This window comes from Penicillium atrosanguineum (assembly GCF_028827265.1).
Source record: "Penicillium atrosanguineum strain IBT 20685 chromosome Unknown utg000006l_segment0_segment0, whole genome shotgun sequence".
NCBI lineage: Eukaryota > Fungi > Ascomycota > Eurotiomycetes > Eurotiales > Aspergillaceae > Penicillium > Penicillium atrosanguineum.
In genome coordinates, this window is record NW_026623138.1 from 2,532,888 (window position 1) to 2,550,919 (window position 18,032).

Below are 18,032 nucleotides of genomic sequence, written 5' to 3' on the forward strand. Positions count from 1 at the left end.
CCCTCGGCTCTCAAAAGTGGTCAAAATTTTCCTTCAATGAAAGGAAGCGCAGGAACGTGAGTTCGCCCTGTGTAATCACATAGGCTGAAAACGATAAGTCCCTCGCGAGGTACGGGTTTCCTTCACTATATTCCCCTCCGGCTGTAGGAGATTACAGAACTTCGGGGATTCTTCACGCGGGCATTCCATTGGGCATCTGGGAAACAGCCTGGCTGGCATCGATGTGGCGGTAGTTCAGACCAAGGGTGAACAGCTCCTGAAGACTAGCATTGACCTTCTCATGCATTGAAGTATCCTGTGGAGAGATGTTGCGAAGCTCCTCGACAAGACGCTCACGGCACTGGTAGTAGTTGCGCTCTGCGTTTTGCAGACGTTGACCGTGCTGGGCACTGGTAGCCTTGGCCGAGCCGGTTTGAGAGTGCACGGAACGGGTGCGCTTCATGGTTGGCGCGGGAGTAGGACCGGTGACCTTTCTCTTGCGGCTGGTCTCCTTCTTCTTAGCCGGAGTTCCAATGGGGGAGGACTCGGGTGAGCTGTGGCGCTCAGAAGAGGTGTAGTCATGCACGCGGCGCATGTGGTCGTACAGGTTCCATCTACGCGGGAATCCGAATCCGGGAATGGAACGATCACATCCCTCCCACAGGCACAGGTGAGGGTTGTCTCCGTGGCCATGGAGTCCGTGGGCTTCACGCTCGTGGCGGAACAGGCATGCATTCGAGGAGAAACGCAATTGGGCTTCCAGGCAAGTGGGGACCTTGCAGCGGTAGGGCTTCAGATGAGAATCCAGATATTTGCTAGAGTGGACAGTTAGCTTTTGGTTACGGAGCAATGTGTTTTATGTCAAGGGAAACTTGCTGGTAAGCGCATTTTTGCGTGGTGGGTTGGTGATTGCAGGCCTTGTCTCCAACGGCAAATGGGCAGTAGTATTTTCCATCACTCTGGGTAGGCATGGAATAGAACTGGTGCTCTCGCGGGTTACGAGACTCAGCACTGTCCTTGGACTTCTGGCGAGGTGGCTCTCTTGAAGGGAGAGGGGGAAGAACTCCGATTCGGCCTTGACCTGGGGCTGGGAAGAAGCTGGCAGAGCTCCACGGCGAGACTGCTTGGTAGGCCTAATGGTTCTGTGGGTTGGCGGTTAGATAGACATTCCTCACACGTTGTTGAATTTTAAACCTACCTGTTAGGGTCCTTGTCACTCAGAGGAGCACTGGGGAACATAGGATCCGCTGGGTTAATGCCGTGGCTGCCCATGGGCGAGTTGGTGAAGTCTCCGAGGAATGTGTCATCAGTGGCCAGATATGAGTTGAATCCAGGGTGGGAGCATGAAGAAGTGACAGAGATGTCGTTGCTAGCCTCAGTCAGAGGAGGCGAGACCGGAACGGTCTGGAAAAGGCTTGAGGAGAGTTGGTCCAGGGTAGTTCCAGGATAGTGGCCATCAGGCATCATAGCATTCCACGGCTCGTGGGATACAATGTAATGGCCGTCATCGGTATGAGAACTGTGCGCGACAGAAAGAGCATCATCTGGAGAGCTAGCTTGCCCGCAAACATCATTATCCACGGAAGATAGGTCCACGAAGGAGTAGAAGTCTCGCTGATCATGCAAGTCTTGGACTACTGGGAAGTCCACTCCTGTGTACATCACATCATTGGGTCCGACGGTAGGGGTCATCAAGTGATGAGACAGCGAGAAGGAAAGCATTTGCACCGGGGGGATTCCTTGGAAGACATGGCCTGATCGAGAGATTCTGTAGTGTTCATATTCCATTCTTTAATGTCCTGGTGGTTTCCATGGGCTGTGGGAATGGAGCACAAAGACGAAGTGTCTTGGCTTGATAAGTCATCATCCTGGATAGATCTAGAGGCCATATTTGAGAGTCCTTGAGCCATGGAGGCATGTCTGGATTGAGAGAAAGAGACCCGTTCGGGCTCGTTGCTGGCCCTGGGAGACATTGTGTGGGGGGTTCCGCTAAACACTGAAAAGCATCATTCAAGTCAGTCATCTACACTCAACGAGTTGAAAACGAAAATCATAAACATTAAAGGAAAGTTCCAAGGTCCAGAAGAGATTGGAGACCTATCAGCTATTAGCAACTTCATCAGCGGTCGAGAATTGTGACTGGACGCACCAAAGTCGTTCTCAAGAAAAAAGATGGTCCAGGATCAGGGTCAACAGGGGCCTAAGTACAATGGTCGAAGCTTGAGTCGGTTCCAGTGATGTAGGAATGCCTATTTCCAGTAGTGATGTCGAGTAGGGCCAGGTCGTATCATAGCGGAGGGCTACAGATTGCATCGTATCATCCAGGAAGTCCAGGGTCAGAAGTTTGCATCAGTTCAAGGCAGGTCAGCATAGGACAGCATGACGGGTCCGTATTATCAGTGGCCAGAGCAGTAATTTCCAGAAGCGGTTGCTTCATAGTCCATAAAGATGGAGAGCAAACATAAATGCTCGAGTGATTCCACGGATAGTTTTCCTTGTATCGGCAGCGTGGAAGAGAAAAAGGGCCATGGTAGCATGATTCCGGGGAGAGTTCATTCATTTGTAAGAGGCCAGGCAGGCAGGCAGGCAGGTATAAATCCAGGCAGCAAGGTAGGCAGTAAGATTCCAGTGGTAAGTCCAGGGTAGTATAGTAGTCCATCCATCCACTTCGCACCAGGCTTGGTCAAAGGGAGTCCAGGGTAAGAGTAAAACAGATCCAGGCAGGGTAATCCAGTGGCAGTATCGATTTCTCAAGTGTATGCAACATTAAGCAACACTCAATGGAGAGAGTCCAGTCACTCAGCGGATGCTGAGGACGATGTCCATGGCAGTAATCATTCTTTTGAACTGCAACAAGGCAGTGGCACCAGCAAGGTGGAGGTCAGGGAGTCTAAGGTCCACGGAAGTCCAGGGCTTTGGTTTGCAGTGTCGATATCCACGGGAAGAAACAGTTGGTGATGGTACAGGTCCAGTTAAGAAGAAAAAGAAAAGAAAAGGACGCATAGGAAGAGCAAGAAAGAAAGGTGTGAAGGGGACTACCTGTTGTGTTTTGTCGAGTGTGTGCAGACTAAAAAACAGCCTGGGAAAAACAAAAGCAAATCCTTTTTGTTCCCGGGAATGGTGGATAAGAAGTCCTTGGGCAGCAATAACAACCAGGGAGATGCAAGAAAAGGTCGTCCAAGATCCAGGGATTGAGTGGTCGATAAGGGGTTGATGTATTGTTGGTTGGGTATGAGTATAGTAGAAGAATCAAAGTTTCACCAAGGTTGATAAGAGTAGAGTTAGGGAAGGAAAGAGAAAAGGAACGAGGGCTGAGGGGGGGGAATGCGGCCTTTTTCAAAGAGAAAGAGCACGGTGCGCTGTTCGGAGTGGGACTATCCAACACGGCGTGTGCCTGCGACGCATAGTGCAGGATGGAAGAGCGCTGTTGGCAGCATCGAGGACCAGTGGATCACGACCGAGAAACTAGCGGTGATGGCATCTGCAGACTCCGTCTACGTGTGGCTGCTCCCGAGTGGTGGAGACGCCCTGCCGTCGCAGCGGTGAGACGGGGTCGGCGTCTCTCCTCCTTGGCAGGGTCACTTGTGAGATGATGATTGGCAGAGAGGCAGGGCTGACGCTGCATGATGATGACCACATTGGACGATCGGCAGGTTCTCCGTCGCGTGTTGACTAGGATTGGGGGGAGATGGCTGGTGGAGAGGTGTCCACGTCGGACTCTTGCGGGTTCTTGCGGAACGGGATGATGTACTCAGTATAGAGAGAAACACCGGGCGCCTACAGAGATTCAGGAGATAGGGGAAAGGGGGGGGAAAGGGGGAAGGGGGGAAGGACAGAGGGAGACCAGAGTACTGTACAAGATCAGGTAGAGCTGAAACAAGTTGGAATATTAATATTAATATTAATTATTATTATATTACTATATTCTAGAAGTAGTGGGAAAAAGGGAAAAAAGGCATCTTCCCACGGATTCTAGACACGGCTCGGGGCGAGCCTGTGCCCCCACGTTGGGCAGCAATGCAGATGGACCTCGTCCCCTTCTAGGGCTTCGGGCCAAATCCCTGGAGTTCCTGTGGAGTTGCGTTAGCGACTATCGAACTCTCACAATGTTCCAGAAAAAAGTGGAAAGGTTTGGATATCAGATAAAAAGAGATGGATAAAGGTTGTCGTTCAGCAATCCGAAGATTTCAGGTGAACTATGCTTGGGTAGGTTTGTTCATCATCTAGGTCCCGGAGGACCGATGTACATGGGTAGAGACTCAAAAATGAGGCGGCTTACCTGTGGATCCCTCTGAGTGCAGGGTGATGGTCGCAAAGACCTCCAAAGGGAGGTGTGTGTATGGATGAGTCGAAGATGCAAATTTCGCTGCCTTTTGTGTGCCGTGCACGTGATCTGTTTGCCTGGTTTGCTGTTGATCCATCCGTTATCATCTTATCGCCTTATCGTCGTTATCGTCGTATCGTGGTTTATCCGCGCTACGATCATCTACGATCGTCTACCTTCATCCGTGATCTTCATGTCTCCAGCATGAATTGGACAGGAGGCCAATTGCATCGCTCAGCCCGGCAGGGCACTCTGTCCAAGAACCAGCGCCAAAACTTTGCAAAGTCCCGCCAGGTTGCGCTCGACAAGGCGTCTTGCCATCTATCTCCCTTTCCGGGATTAACACGGTTTCCCAGCACCGGAGACAAAAAAGGGCGCCCAGCAGACAATTTCAGGACGTGGCAGTAGGTGGATCATCACAGTCAGTGGGGAAACTGCCAATTTTTGACACCTGCACTGCCACCATGCCTATTTGTCTCGGGTATTCTCCGTACTAACCATTGGTCCTCGAACACTCAGGACACAAGCCTTACCTCCGCCTCAAATGCCCGACGCCGTATCGATCAAAAGTAGACCCCATTTAGATACAGTGAAGCGTCAGCTCCTCCAAGATCCTGACTGGGCTACTGTCTGTGCAGCTCGTCCATTAGAGATAGCATTCACCCCGGCTGAAGAGATCGAGCAATTCGGGAAGCGACGCAAATTGAATGACCGCGACAGAAAACGCCTGTCAGCTGCGCATGGTCACTATTCACTCTCAAGTCTTGCCACGTTATGCCGGAATGGCAGAGACGCTTCTCCGAGAAAAGTCGACTCGGACCAAATCAAAATCCGGATCGACGGGCGTCCCGCCGGCCTCCACTCAGGCAGCCAAGGAAAGAGCACAAGTGTTCCTTCATCGCAGTCAATGCTTCTGGATCACGAGACCTCTCAGATTTCTCATTCATCCGCTCGGGAGGAGGAGAGTTTCCGCCCCGAATATGCGCGGGTGGCCAGATCCAGCCGCCTCACTTTGCAGCCCAGCTACAACCAACCTATGCTCGAGAAATCTTTGGCAGGCAGGTATCGCACATCGGCGTTCGATGTTACCGAGCCGCTCGACAACATCATCTCTGGGACCGCTCTAGATTACCGCACTCTTTCTTGCAGCCCAGCAACAACTCTGGTGGCATCACCTGCGCCATCATTATCTCATGTTTTGCCGGATCGTGAAGACTTCAGCTGGCTGCCAAATTCACAACATTTCAATGATTCGAGCAGCCCCAAATCGGGTCGTCTTCATGCTACGAGCCTCCGGGGGTTTAATGTTAACCGGTCTTCATATCCCAACTCCCCAGCACACCTATTTCGAGATTTCTCAACAACTGACAGTCTCCCGGATCCTGTAAGGTTATATGGACAGCTTATCAATATTCGTAATCACGACATTGTCGAGACTCTATGAATGCCCAATCATGAATGGCCGCTTCCGGAGATGAGGCATATATCCCTCTTGAACTCGATGGCATTCGCTAGTATAATTAATCAGTTAATTTTAATTCTGCATGACATGTTACGCACTGAATAACGACGATCAATCTGGGGTTGTATACAATTACCACTGTACCTTGAGAGCTCAGGTACCTGCATCGAAGTCACGTGGTGATAAATGTCCCCGGCTCCACCAGGCGTCATCGAAGGCCCCAAACTGGGAACCTGAGGAACTTGCTTCAACTCTCACGCCCACGCTCACGCTGCCATGTTGCGTGTTCTTCCGATTCTGGCAGCTCTTGCCCCTCAGGCCCTGTCTGCCGCCGTTCCCTGGCTCACAGCCTCTGACGACACCTCGACCCAGCTCCCTCTCGTCATCTGGCACGGGCTTGGCGACGACTTTGAACGCGATGGACTCCACGAGGTAGCTTCGCTCGCAGAATCGGTCAACCCAGGAACCTATGTCCACATCATCCGGCTCGCTGATGATGGAAGCGGTGATCGCCAAGCGACCTTCTTCGGAAACGTCACCGAGCAGATCGAGACTGTCTGCAGCCAACTCGCTTCAGATCCGATCCTGAGCACTGCGCCTGCTGTCAATGCCCTTGGTTTCTCGCAGGGTGGTCAGTTCCTACGCGGATATATCGAGCGATGCAACAACCCTCCAGTGCACAACCTCGTCACGTTCGGCAGCCAGCACAACGGCATTTCCGAGTTTCAGTCTTGCAAGCTGGGTGACTGGCTCTGCAATGGAGTCGAGTCCCTGCTTCGCTCAGGCCGATGGGCAGATTTCACGCAGTCGCATGTCGTTCCGGCTCAATACTTCCGCGACCCTGAAGAAATTGACTCTTATCTCGAGCACAGCAACTTCCTAGCCGATATCAACAACGAACGCGAGCTTAAAAACGTCGAATACAAGAAACGTCTGGAGACACTCAACACATTTGCTATGTTCATGTTCGATGAGGATACCGTCGCCGTTCCCAAGGAGAGTGCCCTATTTGCTGAATTCAATGCTACCGATGGTACCGTGACTCCCCTCCAGGAGAGACAGATCTACAAGGAGGACTGGCTCGGTCTGAAGAAGCTGGATGAACAGGGCAAGCTTCATTTTAAGTCTGTGCCGGGCCAGCATATGGAGTTGACCGAGCAGATCCTGAAGAAGACATTCGGGGATTATTTCGGCCCCATTGAGACCTCACAGTCGGATACCGCCCTGCCCGGACTGATCGCACAGCCTGTTTGAATAATCTGATAATTGAATCCTTTGTTGGCGTTGGAATTTATAATTGATATCCCAGGTGTCCAAATGTATGTTAGCACCAAGTGATCCCATGCAATGTATAGTCATGAATTTTATTTTCCTTATGAAAGCAATACATTTCCATTAACTCCCGGTATTTGGAAATGTAGACGTCGCGACTTCTAGTTCATTTGATACTATGACGGTAGGATGTAGCCCTTGGATAACGTCAATAGCTGGAACCATCTACTGTGGTGCGGGGAGGGTTGGAAGTGGAGAATGTAATACATACAACCAGGGAGCGGCACCAGCGCCCTTTTCTCGTTCAAGTTTGCTGTTTGCATGCAAAATGAAGACGTTCACTTATTGATTGAAGACGATAAGACCAAGTTACTGCTCGAGATTATAGTCTGGCTGAGTTTCTGAAATACAAGACGTTTTGCCAGTACCCGGTACAGAGCGGGCCATACACAATGCGACGAAAGACATGCTCGCTGAGGGCGCTGTCAGAGATTGGATCAAGAATGCAACCCATCAGATTTCATAGTCTATTCAAATTGAGCCTCTTCGGAATCTCAACCACAAACCGCGGACTGGGAAACTCCCTTTTTTCAGGCAAATGAGCTTGATCGGTGTGGGAAGGACAAATCTGCTACGAGCCGAAAATTACTGAAGTTGCTGTAATGTAGTCGCTTGATCGAGGGGCGAGATATTAGCAGCATCACGGCCGTGACGAGGTTATCGTTTTCTAACCGGGTCAATCCTCTGATTAGGGCGGAGCTGTTGCACGTCTAGATTGCTTCGATATAACTAGGTGCATGTTAGTATTTTGATTTGTGAATATAGCAGGAGGAAATAGCCATGTTGGGCCTTGGTATTTGGCGAAAGTCGTATGTCTATTGAGTCTACCGACAACGTAGATACAGCACCCGCAGCAAAAGCAAATAAGCAAGCTGCAATATGATGCAGGCACGGTGGAGAAAAAGGAACCGCGGGTGGCCGGAAAATAAACATATGCAAAAAAGAAACGGGTCAAAAAGATGGAAGATCAAGTGGTGCAAAGAAAGCAACAAAGAATGGAAAAGGCTGATATACCACCCAGACTCTGCAAAGGAATAGGGCGGCGCAGAGTCCAAGAGGAATCATTATCGCAGAATAGGGGACTGAATGAAAGTATAAACATGTATAAGGCAGACCTGAAAAACGGAGCTGCCAAGCCGAGGTCTCCAGGGAATTTTGTGCTCGCTAGGACTGACTGTACAGGATGCAAGGAAATTGAATAATTAGTATGGAGGTCGTCCGATGCCGCCACCGCTGACTGAGCGTTGGCTGGAATAGCTTTGTGCCTTGGAGGGGTCCAATCCGGTGGGTGAGCGGTCCCCGTTGGCCACGGTGCTGTCATCGGGGGAGAGGAAACCATCCAAAAGATTTCTCAACTGATCTCTCTGGTTATTGTCGAAAGCAGAATCATTCCCATTGCTTTGCGCACCCTGGAAAACATCCGAGATCCCGGCAGAGAGGCTGGTGTTGGAGCGACTCATGTTGCGGTTCAGGGATTTGTTTCGAGACTGGAGGTAACCTGATTTTCCATTGGCCTGTCGCGAATTATCGGGAGCGGTGGCCGGGCGATCGATGAGTAAGGACCGCTGCGAGTCATTCGGATACCCGCCCGGAATATGGAGGTTGGAAGGGATGGGAGGGACGGGAGGAATCTCTTCAGAGTTTGTCCGAGTTAACATCAATTGAGGGGCAGTGGAAGCCTTTTCCTCTGAAAGAGCGACAGCAGATGCCGATGCACGAGGCGTTGCTTGTCCTTCCTGGTTGGGGGTCTGTTGCCCATCGCCGGGAATCGACGCATCGTCACCTTCCATCTCTGAGACAGAGAAGGCGCCACTGACCATACTTTCACTGCCTGATGAGATGACGCTGATATTCGATCCATCTACATCACGCAGTGGGCTTGGGTTTCGAGAAGAGGGGTCATCTTTGACAGAGAGCACGCGAAGGAGTTGCGTTACTCGGACTGGAGACCCTCGGTGAGAGCTGTGATCTGGAGTACGCGAGCCTTCGCGGGAAACCTCAGGGACGTTCGCATAGCGGTACTTTTGCGAAGCCGAGCCAGCCGGTGAGCCGTTTGTAGCACCGTTAGGTTGGCTATTGCGAGTCATGGTGCCAACACGAGAGCCGCTGATGGAAAGTGTTTTGATGCTTTCCTTCTCGACAGCGGCCAGACAGGACTCTCGGGACCAAGCTGAGAACAACTCCTCCCTAACAGATGACGGAAGACCGTTCTCGACCTGCGACTGAACAGCCTGAGCGTGATTGAGGACAGGGAAATTGAATCCCCGCGCTGGCGAACTTGACGGGCTTTGTGGGGGCGACAAGACGGTTTCGCGATAGGACTCGTCCATACCATCGATGAGGCCGTCAAGATTTTGGAAAGGGGTGAGCGCGATGGGCGGATCTGAATCACCGTTGAGGATCTTTTCATCATCTATCGCGATGTCGCTCAGGCCGGTTGGAGGTAGCTTAACCCTGGAGAGCCACTGGCCCTTGCTCTGTCGCTTCTCAATCTCGTTGCGGATTTCGACGCCAGCATGGGTGGACTCGAGGTTGAACTTTTCGCAGATGGCCAAGAAGTACCCGTGAACCAAGCTACCAATGTTGATCCGTGCCCTGGAAGTCCCCAGGTCGACTGAAGTGAATAGATCCTCCTGAAGTTTCAGGACCATGGGGAGACCAAATTGCACCGCGTTGATGCCGAGATTCTCAACGAGGCTAGCAAGTAGCAGGTGTAGAACAAGTACCTCAGACTCGACTGTGGCCTCTTCTAGGGCAGAATCGTAGATGGCAAGATGCAAGAGGCGAAGGAAGCTCGATCGCGCCGCAAGAGCTACGATCTCCCTTTGGTTTCCTGGGGCCGAAGTACTCCGTCGGTTCAGCTTATCCGCCTCTAAATCACGCTTCGATGTCTGCTTGATATACTTCGGGGTGTCTACCCGCAAATTGAGATCCTGCTTGTTCGTTTCGAGTTGCAGCCAAGTCAAAAAGGCCTCGGCATAGGCGTGGCGAACGTCACAATCGGGGTCTCGGAGAAGTCCCTGTGTCCCTTCCCATACATGAATGCCGACTTGGTTTCTTGATTCAGAGGCCGCATTAATAGTAGGCGCACGAAGGTTCGCCACGATGAGAACGGCCTTGATGGCTCGGAGAGCCGTTTGTTTAGCCGCAGTATGCGAAAATGTGTTGCCCTGGGCTTTCTCTCCATTGCTCTCGGGATTGGAATTAGTGTGGACAACGGGCGCGATTCCAGCCTCATGCACGGTGGCCAAGGAAGACTGCATCGCATTTTCCTGGATTGGTGCAGTCTTTAAGCGCCGTAATATAGCTCGCATCATATCGGCGACCTGGTCGCCATAGTAGATATGGGTTGCTAAATTGCCAATACATTGTTCCACAAGAGCAAGCAGGCCCTTTCTCTCGGCAGAGAGGAAGACCGCAGGGTCAGAGGTCTTCTTCTCCTTATCCCCGATGTTGTCCTGGAGTGATAAGATGTCCGAGACGTAATGCATGAGGCCAAACAAGATATCCATAACACTCAATCCAATCATATTCACGGAAGACTTCAGGAGCCAGTCTAACACGGAAAGAATGGTAAATGCCGAGTCCAGGGCATCCTCCTTTAGTGATGTCTCCTGTAAGGTTTCCATGGCCGTCACCAGAATCACAAATCGAACTTGTACAGGGCACCAAGTCGCAATGAGTTCGATCAGGGAGGTTGCCCAGTTTCCCGCTTGGTTAATCGGGCTTGTTTCGACCCGAGTGACAGTTTGCGGGAAATGCTTGCTGGCGATAAAATGCAGGATGACTGTCGCTGTAACACGGATCTGACCACGGTTGCTACCTGAGACGATTATCTGTTCAAGACAACGAAGGGCTAAAAGCTGCGCATCCATCTCTCCTTGTCGGTCAACATCAGCGGTCGATTGGGCTGCAAGAGCAGGGTCTCCGTTGACCGTCTCAACTGTGTGTACCGTGTTGACACTCATGCGCCGGTTTCTGTTCCCATCACGCTCTGCCTTGTCAACCTCCTTGGTCTCTTCCAGTCTTGCCTTTAATGGCACAAGTAAATCTTCATTCGGAGAATAGAAGTTCTCCAAGATGACAGGCAGGATGATTTTTAGGGAGGTGCCACCGTCTGCGGCAAGACTTTCGGAGCTCACGACGCCTTTGATTGCACGTAGGCCGGCATTTCTCCAGCGGATGGCGACCGCGGGGCTGATTTTGGCGGAGGAGTAGGAGGGAGAGGACGGATCAGCGAAACTGGCGTACGTACGCACGACTTCGCGGTACTTCTGAGCGAGACCTTGGTCTGCGGCAAGGGTCGCGAGTTCTTGATGGCAGCAGAATGTTTCAAAGGTAGCGATCGAATCCTCCACCAGGGAAATGTCGTTCGATTTCAAAACGGTTTCGAGGACGGTCAGCACGGAACGCGCGTAAATGGGTAGGTCGCGAGGGAGTTTCTCGATGAGCGCGGTCAAGATATGGAGGGCAACCTGGACATTGCTGCGTGATGAAGGGTCAGCATTTTTCAACCCTGTCATGCAAGAATGGCAAAGGCGATTCATTCCGGGTTCATCCACGATACTCACCCTAATCTGCGCCTCCAAACATCTTTAGCCACCCGTTTCTCAAGAAAAGCGCCGACCTTGGTCAACTTGCTGCGACGCGTGCTCGCATAGTAGAGCAGATATGATAGTTCACTGGAGTTGGGCTTGACTTCCGACACACCCTTTTGGTATTTAGGATAGCACTTGAGCGTTAAAAGTTGGTGCCTCGGCCGGCACGACTGGCGTACAGACTCCATGAGAATTGTATGGGCGCGCTAGGCGCGAGATGGCGTAGAGAGCGAGTCGATGAAGCTGTAATGCAGTGATAAAGAGAGCTAAGTTCGTGGGTTGGCCATGGGCGGAAACGTTGACGGCCGTGGACGGGAACGGGGCGTTGCTGTCCGATGAGGTAGTTGGCGGCCGATCCCTAGGGGGGTGGGGCTCGACTGTGTTGCCGAACGTATTAGGTGTATAGTGAAAGTTTGTGAAAGGTCCCAAAGATGGTGGGAATATGGAAATAGAAGAAATGATGACTTGAAGCTGATGTCTTCAAGTTTACGTCTGGGTGAGTTGTTGAAAAAAAAGCGAAGGGCAGCTTGGAGCACTCGGCCGCAGACGGCCACTTTGCTACGTTTCGGCCTCCAATTCTTCATCACTACGTTGGGGAACTTCCTTACTAAAATTTGAGACTGTGAATTGAGACTAGATTTTGTCTCGTGTCATATCAATTGCCTCGGAGAAGGAAAAGTGTCACCATAACAGACTCACGACCCAAGCGCTTTGTCCTACCCAACCCCGCAAACCTTGGTCGACGGCGGAATCTGCGAACGGTGCGCTTGGGTGCGTCTAACATGGGAGTTCCTTGGGTTTCCTGGGGTTTCTGGGTTCCGTGCTGTTCCTGGTGCCGTTCGATCGACAAACTCTCCCCGATCGGCCTGCCTCGGTCGCACATGAAGCCACCCAGATGAGCCTTTGCTCAAGTGCCGACCTAGACTGGCACTTTTACTGATTCGAGGCACGATGTAGATCCTTCTAATTTCGTATCCCAGAAGATGGTTTCAGTGGTCGGAATGGTGGTGTAAAAGTGAAGAGAGCCAAGACCTCGCACAAGCCTCACGTCTTCGTACCATTTGGCTCGTCTTGCGTCTCGGGGTTCTGGGTTGTGGCGTCCGCTTCTCCCTTTTGTGTATTTTCAATGGGCATAGCAACACCGGCCAGGCCTTCGATGACCTGGGGCAATATGATATCTCGGCGGAATGTGTCTTCCTGCAGTAGTCGTAGAGCGCGTAGTGTCGGGCCGGGGTGAGTCAGGAATTGAGAGTATTCGGGTGTCTTCCAGTAGGAGTAGAGGTATGCCAGGTACGCGGCGAAGGCTTGGGCATCCGGGGAAGAGGCAGAATCGTCGTCATTATCGTCGGCTTGTGAGATGCCCAGGAGGCCTGGGTAGGTGACTGCGAGATGCGAGAGGTAGTACGGATTGGCGAGAGATGATACAAACTCCAATTCAAGCGTAAACCGAGGGTTGGTGAGCGTCGGAGGAGGCTGCGTAGACTCCATGATGGGAGAAGGGGTGGTTGAAGCTATTAAGTTTGGGCAAAGCTGGAGCTTCAAAGGCGGAGTGCCAAGGCCCACATCGTGCAAGGTGGAATGACTGTCACTCGCATACTTTCGTAGGCTTAAGCACATATGCAAGTGACTTGTTCTAGGCTCTACTTCATGACAGATTTTTCAATGTTCCTCACAAGCACGTATACGATGACCGCAAGTCTCACCGCTAATTCTAGGGCTGGGATGGCTATAGCTCTGCCGTCTGGCCTTTAAGAAATGTCACTTTCTGCCAGATTCAAGTACGCATAATGGGTTTAAAATTGATTGAGACAAATATCTAAGTCGGAGAGATGGAAGAGATTGAGAACAGTAGCTATAACTTCATCCCGTTGAGACAGATTATTCCAAAAAAGTACACGGATTTACGGACCTTCGAAATTTGTTTCTATACCGGGTGATCTAGAAGGGCTTCGAGATTTCATCGTTTAGGTCTTTTTTAATTGTCTTTTCCGGTCGGTCGCGGCCTATGTAGCATAGAATGAGCAGACATATAGGACGTAATATTGAACCGACGAAAAACGGCACGCAACGAAGTGTAGATTGATAAAGTTATCATAAATTCGTAAGCTAGGTCTAAGACAAAGCAGGCACTCGAGCAATGCGCTAATCTCTATGCATGTGCGATATATACCTGGATAGATTGGAAAGGAATTAGCATAGGTAATTGAGTCCTTGTAAATTCATGAAAAAGTTAGTTCCCATAAAGGTATACCGAGATCCATGCCGATGTGCCACTGCAAAGGTGTTCCATTTCAGGAGCCTCAAGTCGGGCCCGACCCTTGCAGAAGTCTTCAGACGGGGCATCGATACCCGATCAACCCATTGGAAAGCATGGAAGCCGAACGACAGACCAGTTCTAGACCGAGTCGATCTAGAACTTCCTTTGGAGTGTCCCTGATTAACTTCGTCGGGCTTCCCGGAAGGGTCAGCAGATGGTTCTGTTTACAACCAGGCCTGACCATTGCTATAGAAACTAGTTAGGCTCAAAATTCCAACTAAATTCTTGGGAGCTATTTTCAAGTCTACTCAAATCAACATCACAACGGAGATGGCCGAGCCGAAAGATAAAGAAAGCCGAAAACAGGGGCCCGTCGTGCGTGGCGTTGCCCCTTGAAGTGGCGTAGATGCCGGGTTCCAGATATCTCAAATCAAGGAGGACCAAGACCAGAAGATTTCAATTTTTGCAGGGAAGAACAGAGTAGAGCCGAATCAAATCACCATCCTAATGCTTTCATAGACGGGAGAAAACCGGTAAAATACACAAAGGAAAGATCGGAGTGACCCCGGATCTTCCCCAGATCCCCCCCCCACGCATGACGCAAGCCCACGTTCGGGCGCAACGCTGATCCCCCAGAGAGCCAATCTTGCGCCATCTCCGCCTGATTTGCTCCTTTAGGGGTTCCGGTTCCTCTCCCGCCAGCCACTGGCTTTCATTCTATGGGGCTCGCTTCAGTTGCCTCCGGGTTTCTCCCCCCCTCTCCTCCTGCCGGGCTTCGGGGCAAAGCCGAGAAGCATTTAGCCGGGTCATAGAATGGTCCTAGTCATACTCCTTACATTTGCCTGTTCGGCTTACTATACTAGGATTGTTGCGGGAGACGTATATAAGCGGTAGTGGTACCCCCACGGTCTTCCCCAGATTCTCTCTCACCAGTGGTACTTGTGGAACGAATTGGCCATTATCTTCAACCTTCTTTTGAACCAGATCTACATGTCTGTTGCATCGTATCAATAATGATTGTAGCACCGGAAAAGAAAAGGCCCTACTTTGGGCTGACGGGAGGATGGCTCACGTTTTGGGTTACGGTATGCTCGTTGCAGTCGCTGCCTTGGTGGATTCCATTGACAAAGCGATCATAGGTTGCCTGCGCAACCGACATGTCCCTATTCGGTTACGATCAGGGTGTCTTTAGTAAGTGCATTGCGAGGATCTCTTGATAATTTTTCATGGGCTAATAGTAGATCCCAGGTGGTGTCGTGATTTCGAAGGACTTCCTCGAAGTCCACGACCTCGTCGGCCCAACCAAGACCAAGACGCTATCCACGGTAACTGCCATCTACGATGTGGGGTGTTTCTTCGGGGCCATCTTTGCCTTTACGATAGGTGAACGCCTAGGGCGAAAGAAGGCTATTTTGCTGGGAACGACAATCATGGCCGTGGGAACCATTCTTCAGTCGACTTCATTTAGTCTGGAGCAGATGTTCATAGGTCGTATTATCTTGGGGTAAGAGACGGCTTCTGGGAACAAACATCGAAGACGGAAGCTAATCGGGAGTCTCTGTAGTGTCGGAAATGGTATCAACACCGCAACAGCTCCTGTGTGGCAGACTGGTAGGTTCTTCTGGTTGTAATTGCAGAGCTTTTATTGAACGGGTCACTGATGGCTGATCGTAGAAACCTCGCAATTGAAATGGCGTGGAAAACTGGTCATTCTGGAAATGATGATGAACATTGCAGGCTACTGCCTTGTCAACTGGATCAACTACGGCCTTTCCTTCGCCGGTGGTGCCGTCGCCTGGCGATTCCCGCTTGCATTCCAGTTCATCTTTCTTTTCATTTTGTGGACTACCACTCCGTGGCTTCCTGAGTCCCCTCGGTAAGTGTGGCGTGTCTTCTGCTTCCAAGAAGCAGTGGCTAACAACATCTAGATGGCTTCTTGCTCATGGGAAAGAAGAAGAAGCCGTGGAGGTCATCGCTTGCCTCGAAGCTAAGTCGCTCAACGATCCCTTCGTTATTGCCCAGCGCAACGAAATCGAGTTCACTATTCAATACGAGCGCGAGAATGCAATGCGATGGAGAGATCTATTCAAGAAGAAGAGCGCGAATGACACCAAGACCCTTCGCCGACTACTTCTCGGTGCCGGCAGTCAGTTCATGCAGCAAATGGGTGGTATTAACATCATGTCCTACTATCTGCCAACGGTCCTAGAGACTGCAGTGGGAATGGAGGAGAGCATGGCCCGTCTATTGACTGCCTGCAATGCCATCTCGTACCTGATATTTTCCGGCCTTGCAGTACTGCTAGTTGAAAGAATGGGCCGTCGCGGCTTGATGATTTTGTCGACAGCTGGTCAATTCTTCTGTTTCCTCGTCATTACGATCCTCCTTTACCTCGTGGAAACCCGCAGCAACGGGGCGGTGTTCGGCAAGGCATCTATTGTGTTCTTCTTCCTCGTGAGTCACTCCCACTTCAGCCATAGAGGAAGACAGCCAGCTGACAAGGTTATAGTTCCATGGGAGCTTCGGAATTGGCATGCTTGGTGTTCCATGGCTGTATCCAACGGAGATTAATTCTTTGCCCATGAGAACTAAGGGAGCTGCCGTCGCGACTGCAACTGATTGGATCACGAACTTTGTCATTGTCGAGATCACGCCCATTGGTATCCAGAGTATTGGCTGGAAATTCTGTGAGTTTGGTCAACTGCCTAGGCTGTGCTTTGCCTTTGCTAACAACGTACCAGGGATCGTGTGGACCGTAACAAATGCGGCATTCTTACCTATTCTCTACTTCTTTTACCCAGAAACAGGTCAGTATAGAGACAGAGGTTTTTGAGGTGGATTGGATTGACTAACGTTTACTCGCAGCCAACCGAAGTCTTGAGGATATTGATGACTACTATCGCGGCAATCCGTCCCTTATTGTGGTCAAAGAACCGGATGCGATTTGCAGACGCCGCCCTCAGAAGTATATCGATCGTGAAGACGAGGAAATTGAGAAGACTGCCATCAGCAAGGGTCTTGCACCCGTGACCGCGGACCACATCGAATTCAGCTAAGTACACGAAGACACGAACGCCAATACCAGAGCGGGGCAGACCTTTACCTGGAAAGGAATATGTATGACATTCTAGCCTCCAGAGCTGGGCTCTGATACCTATAAACACGGAGAAATTTCGAAGATTGGTCAAAAATTAATTCTGATTTCAAGTCTCACTTCCACAATAAATGTATTATGGTGCCGTAATGAACAAGGAATCACAAATGCACTGGGTCTCGGGATCCACAACAACCAAGTCTATACAAGTGCTGGTATTATCAGGTTATCCTACAGAACATCTCGCTAAAAGATAGTGGTCCGGTCAAAAAAGCTCCGCACCTGCAGCATTCCCCAAGTCGTTTGTCGCGTCAAGACGATCAGTCACAGGTTCCATAAACGGGTCATGGTAGTACACCATCCGCATGCGGGCATGCAGCTCGTGAATAGTGCAAACACGTTGCATGAGACAAGAGACTGCCTGTCAAGCTGGTACTCTCGCATCTCTCATCATCATTCGTGGGGTTGAGAGGCGAGAGGAAGGACCCGCAGCTAGGTGACACCCGATACTTAAGATAGCTACAATGACCAGACAACCGGAAAGCTGCTGCCTGATGTTTCACATAGCCTCGGGCCTCTTCCGTTCAGCGGGGATCTGTTACCACGCACTACCGGTAGTACCCGGCATCTCGAAACACAATGATCACGAGATCTGAAAGAATCTATAAAGGGCAAGCTTTTCGGCCAGTGGCAGTTTAGCAGGTGGAGTGCATGAAGTGCATGGAGTGGAGTGGGGAGACGAAGCAGCCTTGATCGACAAGAGGGGCCGTAGATAGTATACACGGAGTAAGTTGGGGAGATCAGGGTACTTGATCTTTTTCATCGAATTGACACTCACTAGTGGCAATAGTGAGGTTGACAGAGATTTTCCAATCCCCCCCCTTGCTCGTTAGATAAGAGGCGATCGGGCTTTATTTTTAGACGTGCCGCTTGCTGACGCATCTCGGTCCACCAGCATCTCAAGTGCCGCATGTGGCGCTCGTTTG

General features: G+C 50.9%; 5 protein-coding genes across 5 annotated transcripts; 3 read left to right on the plus strand and 2 right to left on the minus strand.

Moving 5' to 3' along the window:
• Window positions 1-172: 172 nt before the first annotated feature.
• Window positions 173-1,767, minus strand: N7443_008101 (putative C2H2 finger domain protein; the record flags this gene model as incomplete). The annotated part of the gene is made up of 3 exons (XM_056888157.1): window positions 173-794; window positions 852-1,121; window positions 1,178-1,767. The coding sequence occupies 3 exons, from the start codon at window positions 1,765-1,767 to the stop codon at window positions 173-175; spliced, it is 1,482 nt and encodes a 493-aa protein (XP_056739848.1).
• A 3,080-nt stretch (window positions 1,768-4,847) lies between these two features.
• N7443_008102 (uncharacterized protein) lies at window positions 4,848-5,747 on the plus strand (the record flags this gene model as incomplete). The annotated part of the gene is made up of 1 exon (XM_056888158.1): window positions 4,848-5,747. The coding sequence occupies one exon, from the start codon at window positions 4,848-4,850 to the stop codon at window positions 5,745-5,747; it is 900 nt and encodes a 299-aa protein (XP_056739849.1).
• Window positions 5,748-6,041: 294 nt separating this feature from the next.
• N7443_008103 (palmitoyl-protein thioesterase family protein) lies at window positions 6,042-7,019 on the plus strand (the record flags this gene model as incomplete). The annotated part of the gene is made up of 1 exon (XM_056888159.1): window positions 6,042-7,019. The coding sequence occupies one exon, from the start codon at window positions 6,042-6,044 to the stop codon at window positions 7,017-7,019; it is 978 nt and encodes a 325-aa protein (XP_056739850.1).
• A 1,280-nt stretch (window positions 7,020-8,299) lies between these two features.
• On the minus strand, window positions 8,300-13,183 carry N7443_008104 (uncharacterized protein; the record flags this gene model as incomplete). Its single annotated transcript, XM_056888160.1, has 3 exons — window positions 8,300-11,582; window positions 11,669-11,795; window positions 12,754-13,183. The coding sequence occupies 3 exons, from the start codon at window positions 13,181-13,183 to the stop codon at window positions 8,300-8,302; spliced, it is 3,840 nt and encodes a 1,279-aa protein (XP_056739851.1).
• Window positions 13,184-14,965: 1,782 nt separating this feature from the next.
• On the plus strand, window positions 14,966-17,008 carry N7443_008105 (sugar porter family MFS transporter; the record flags this gene model as incomplete). Its single annotated transcript, XM_056888161.1, has 9 exons — window positions 14,966-15,037; window positions 15,092-15,143; window positions 15,201-15,456; window positions 15,517-15,563; window positions 15,627-15,828; window positions 15,881-16,406; window positions 16,462-16,639; window positions 16,694-16,759; window positions 16,818-17,008. The coding sequence occupies 9 exons, from the start codon at window positions 14,966-14,968 to the stop codon at window positions 17,006-17,008; spliced, it is 1,590 nt and encodes a 529-aa protein (XP_056739852.1).
• Between the last annotated feature and the right edge of the window lie 1,024 nt (window positions 17,009-18,032).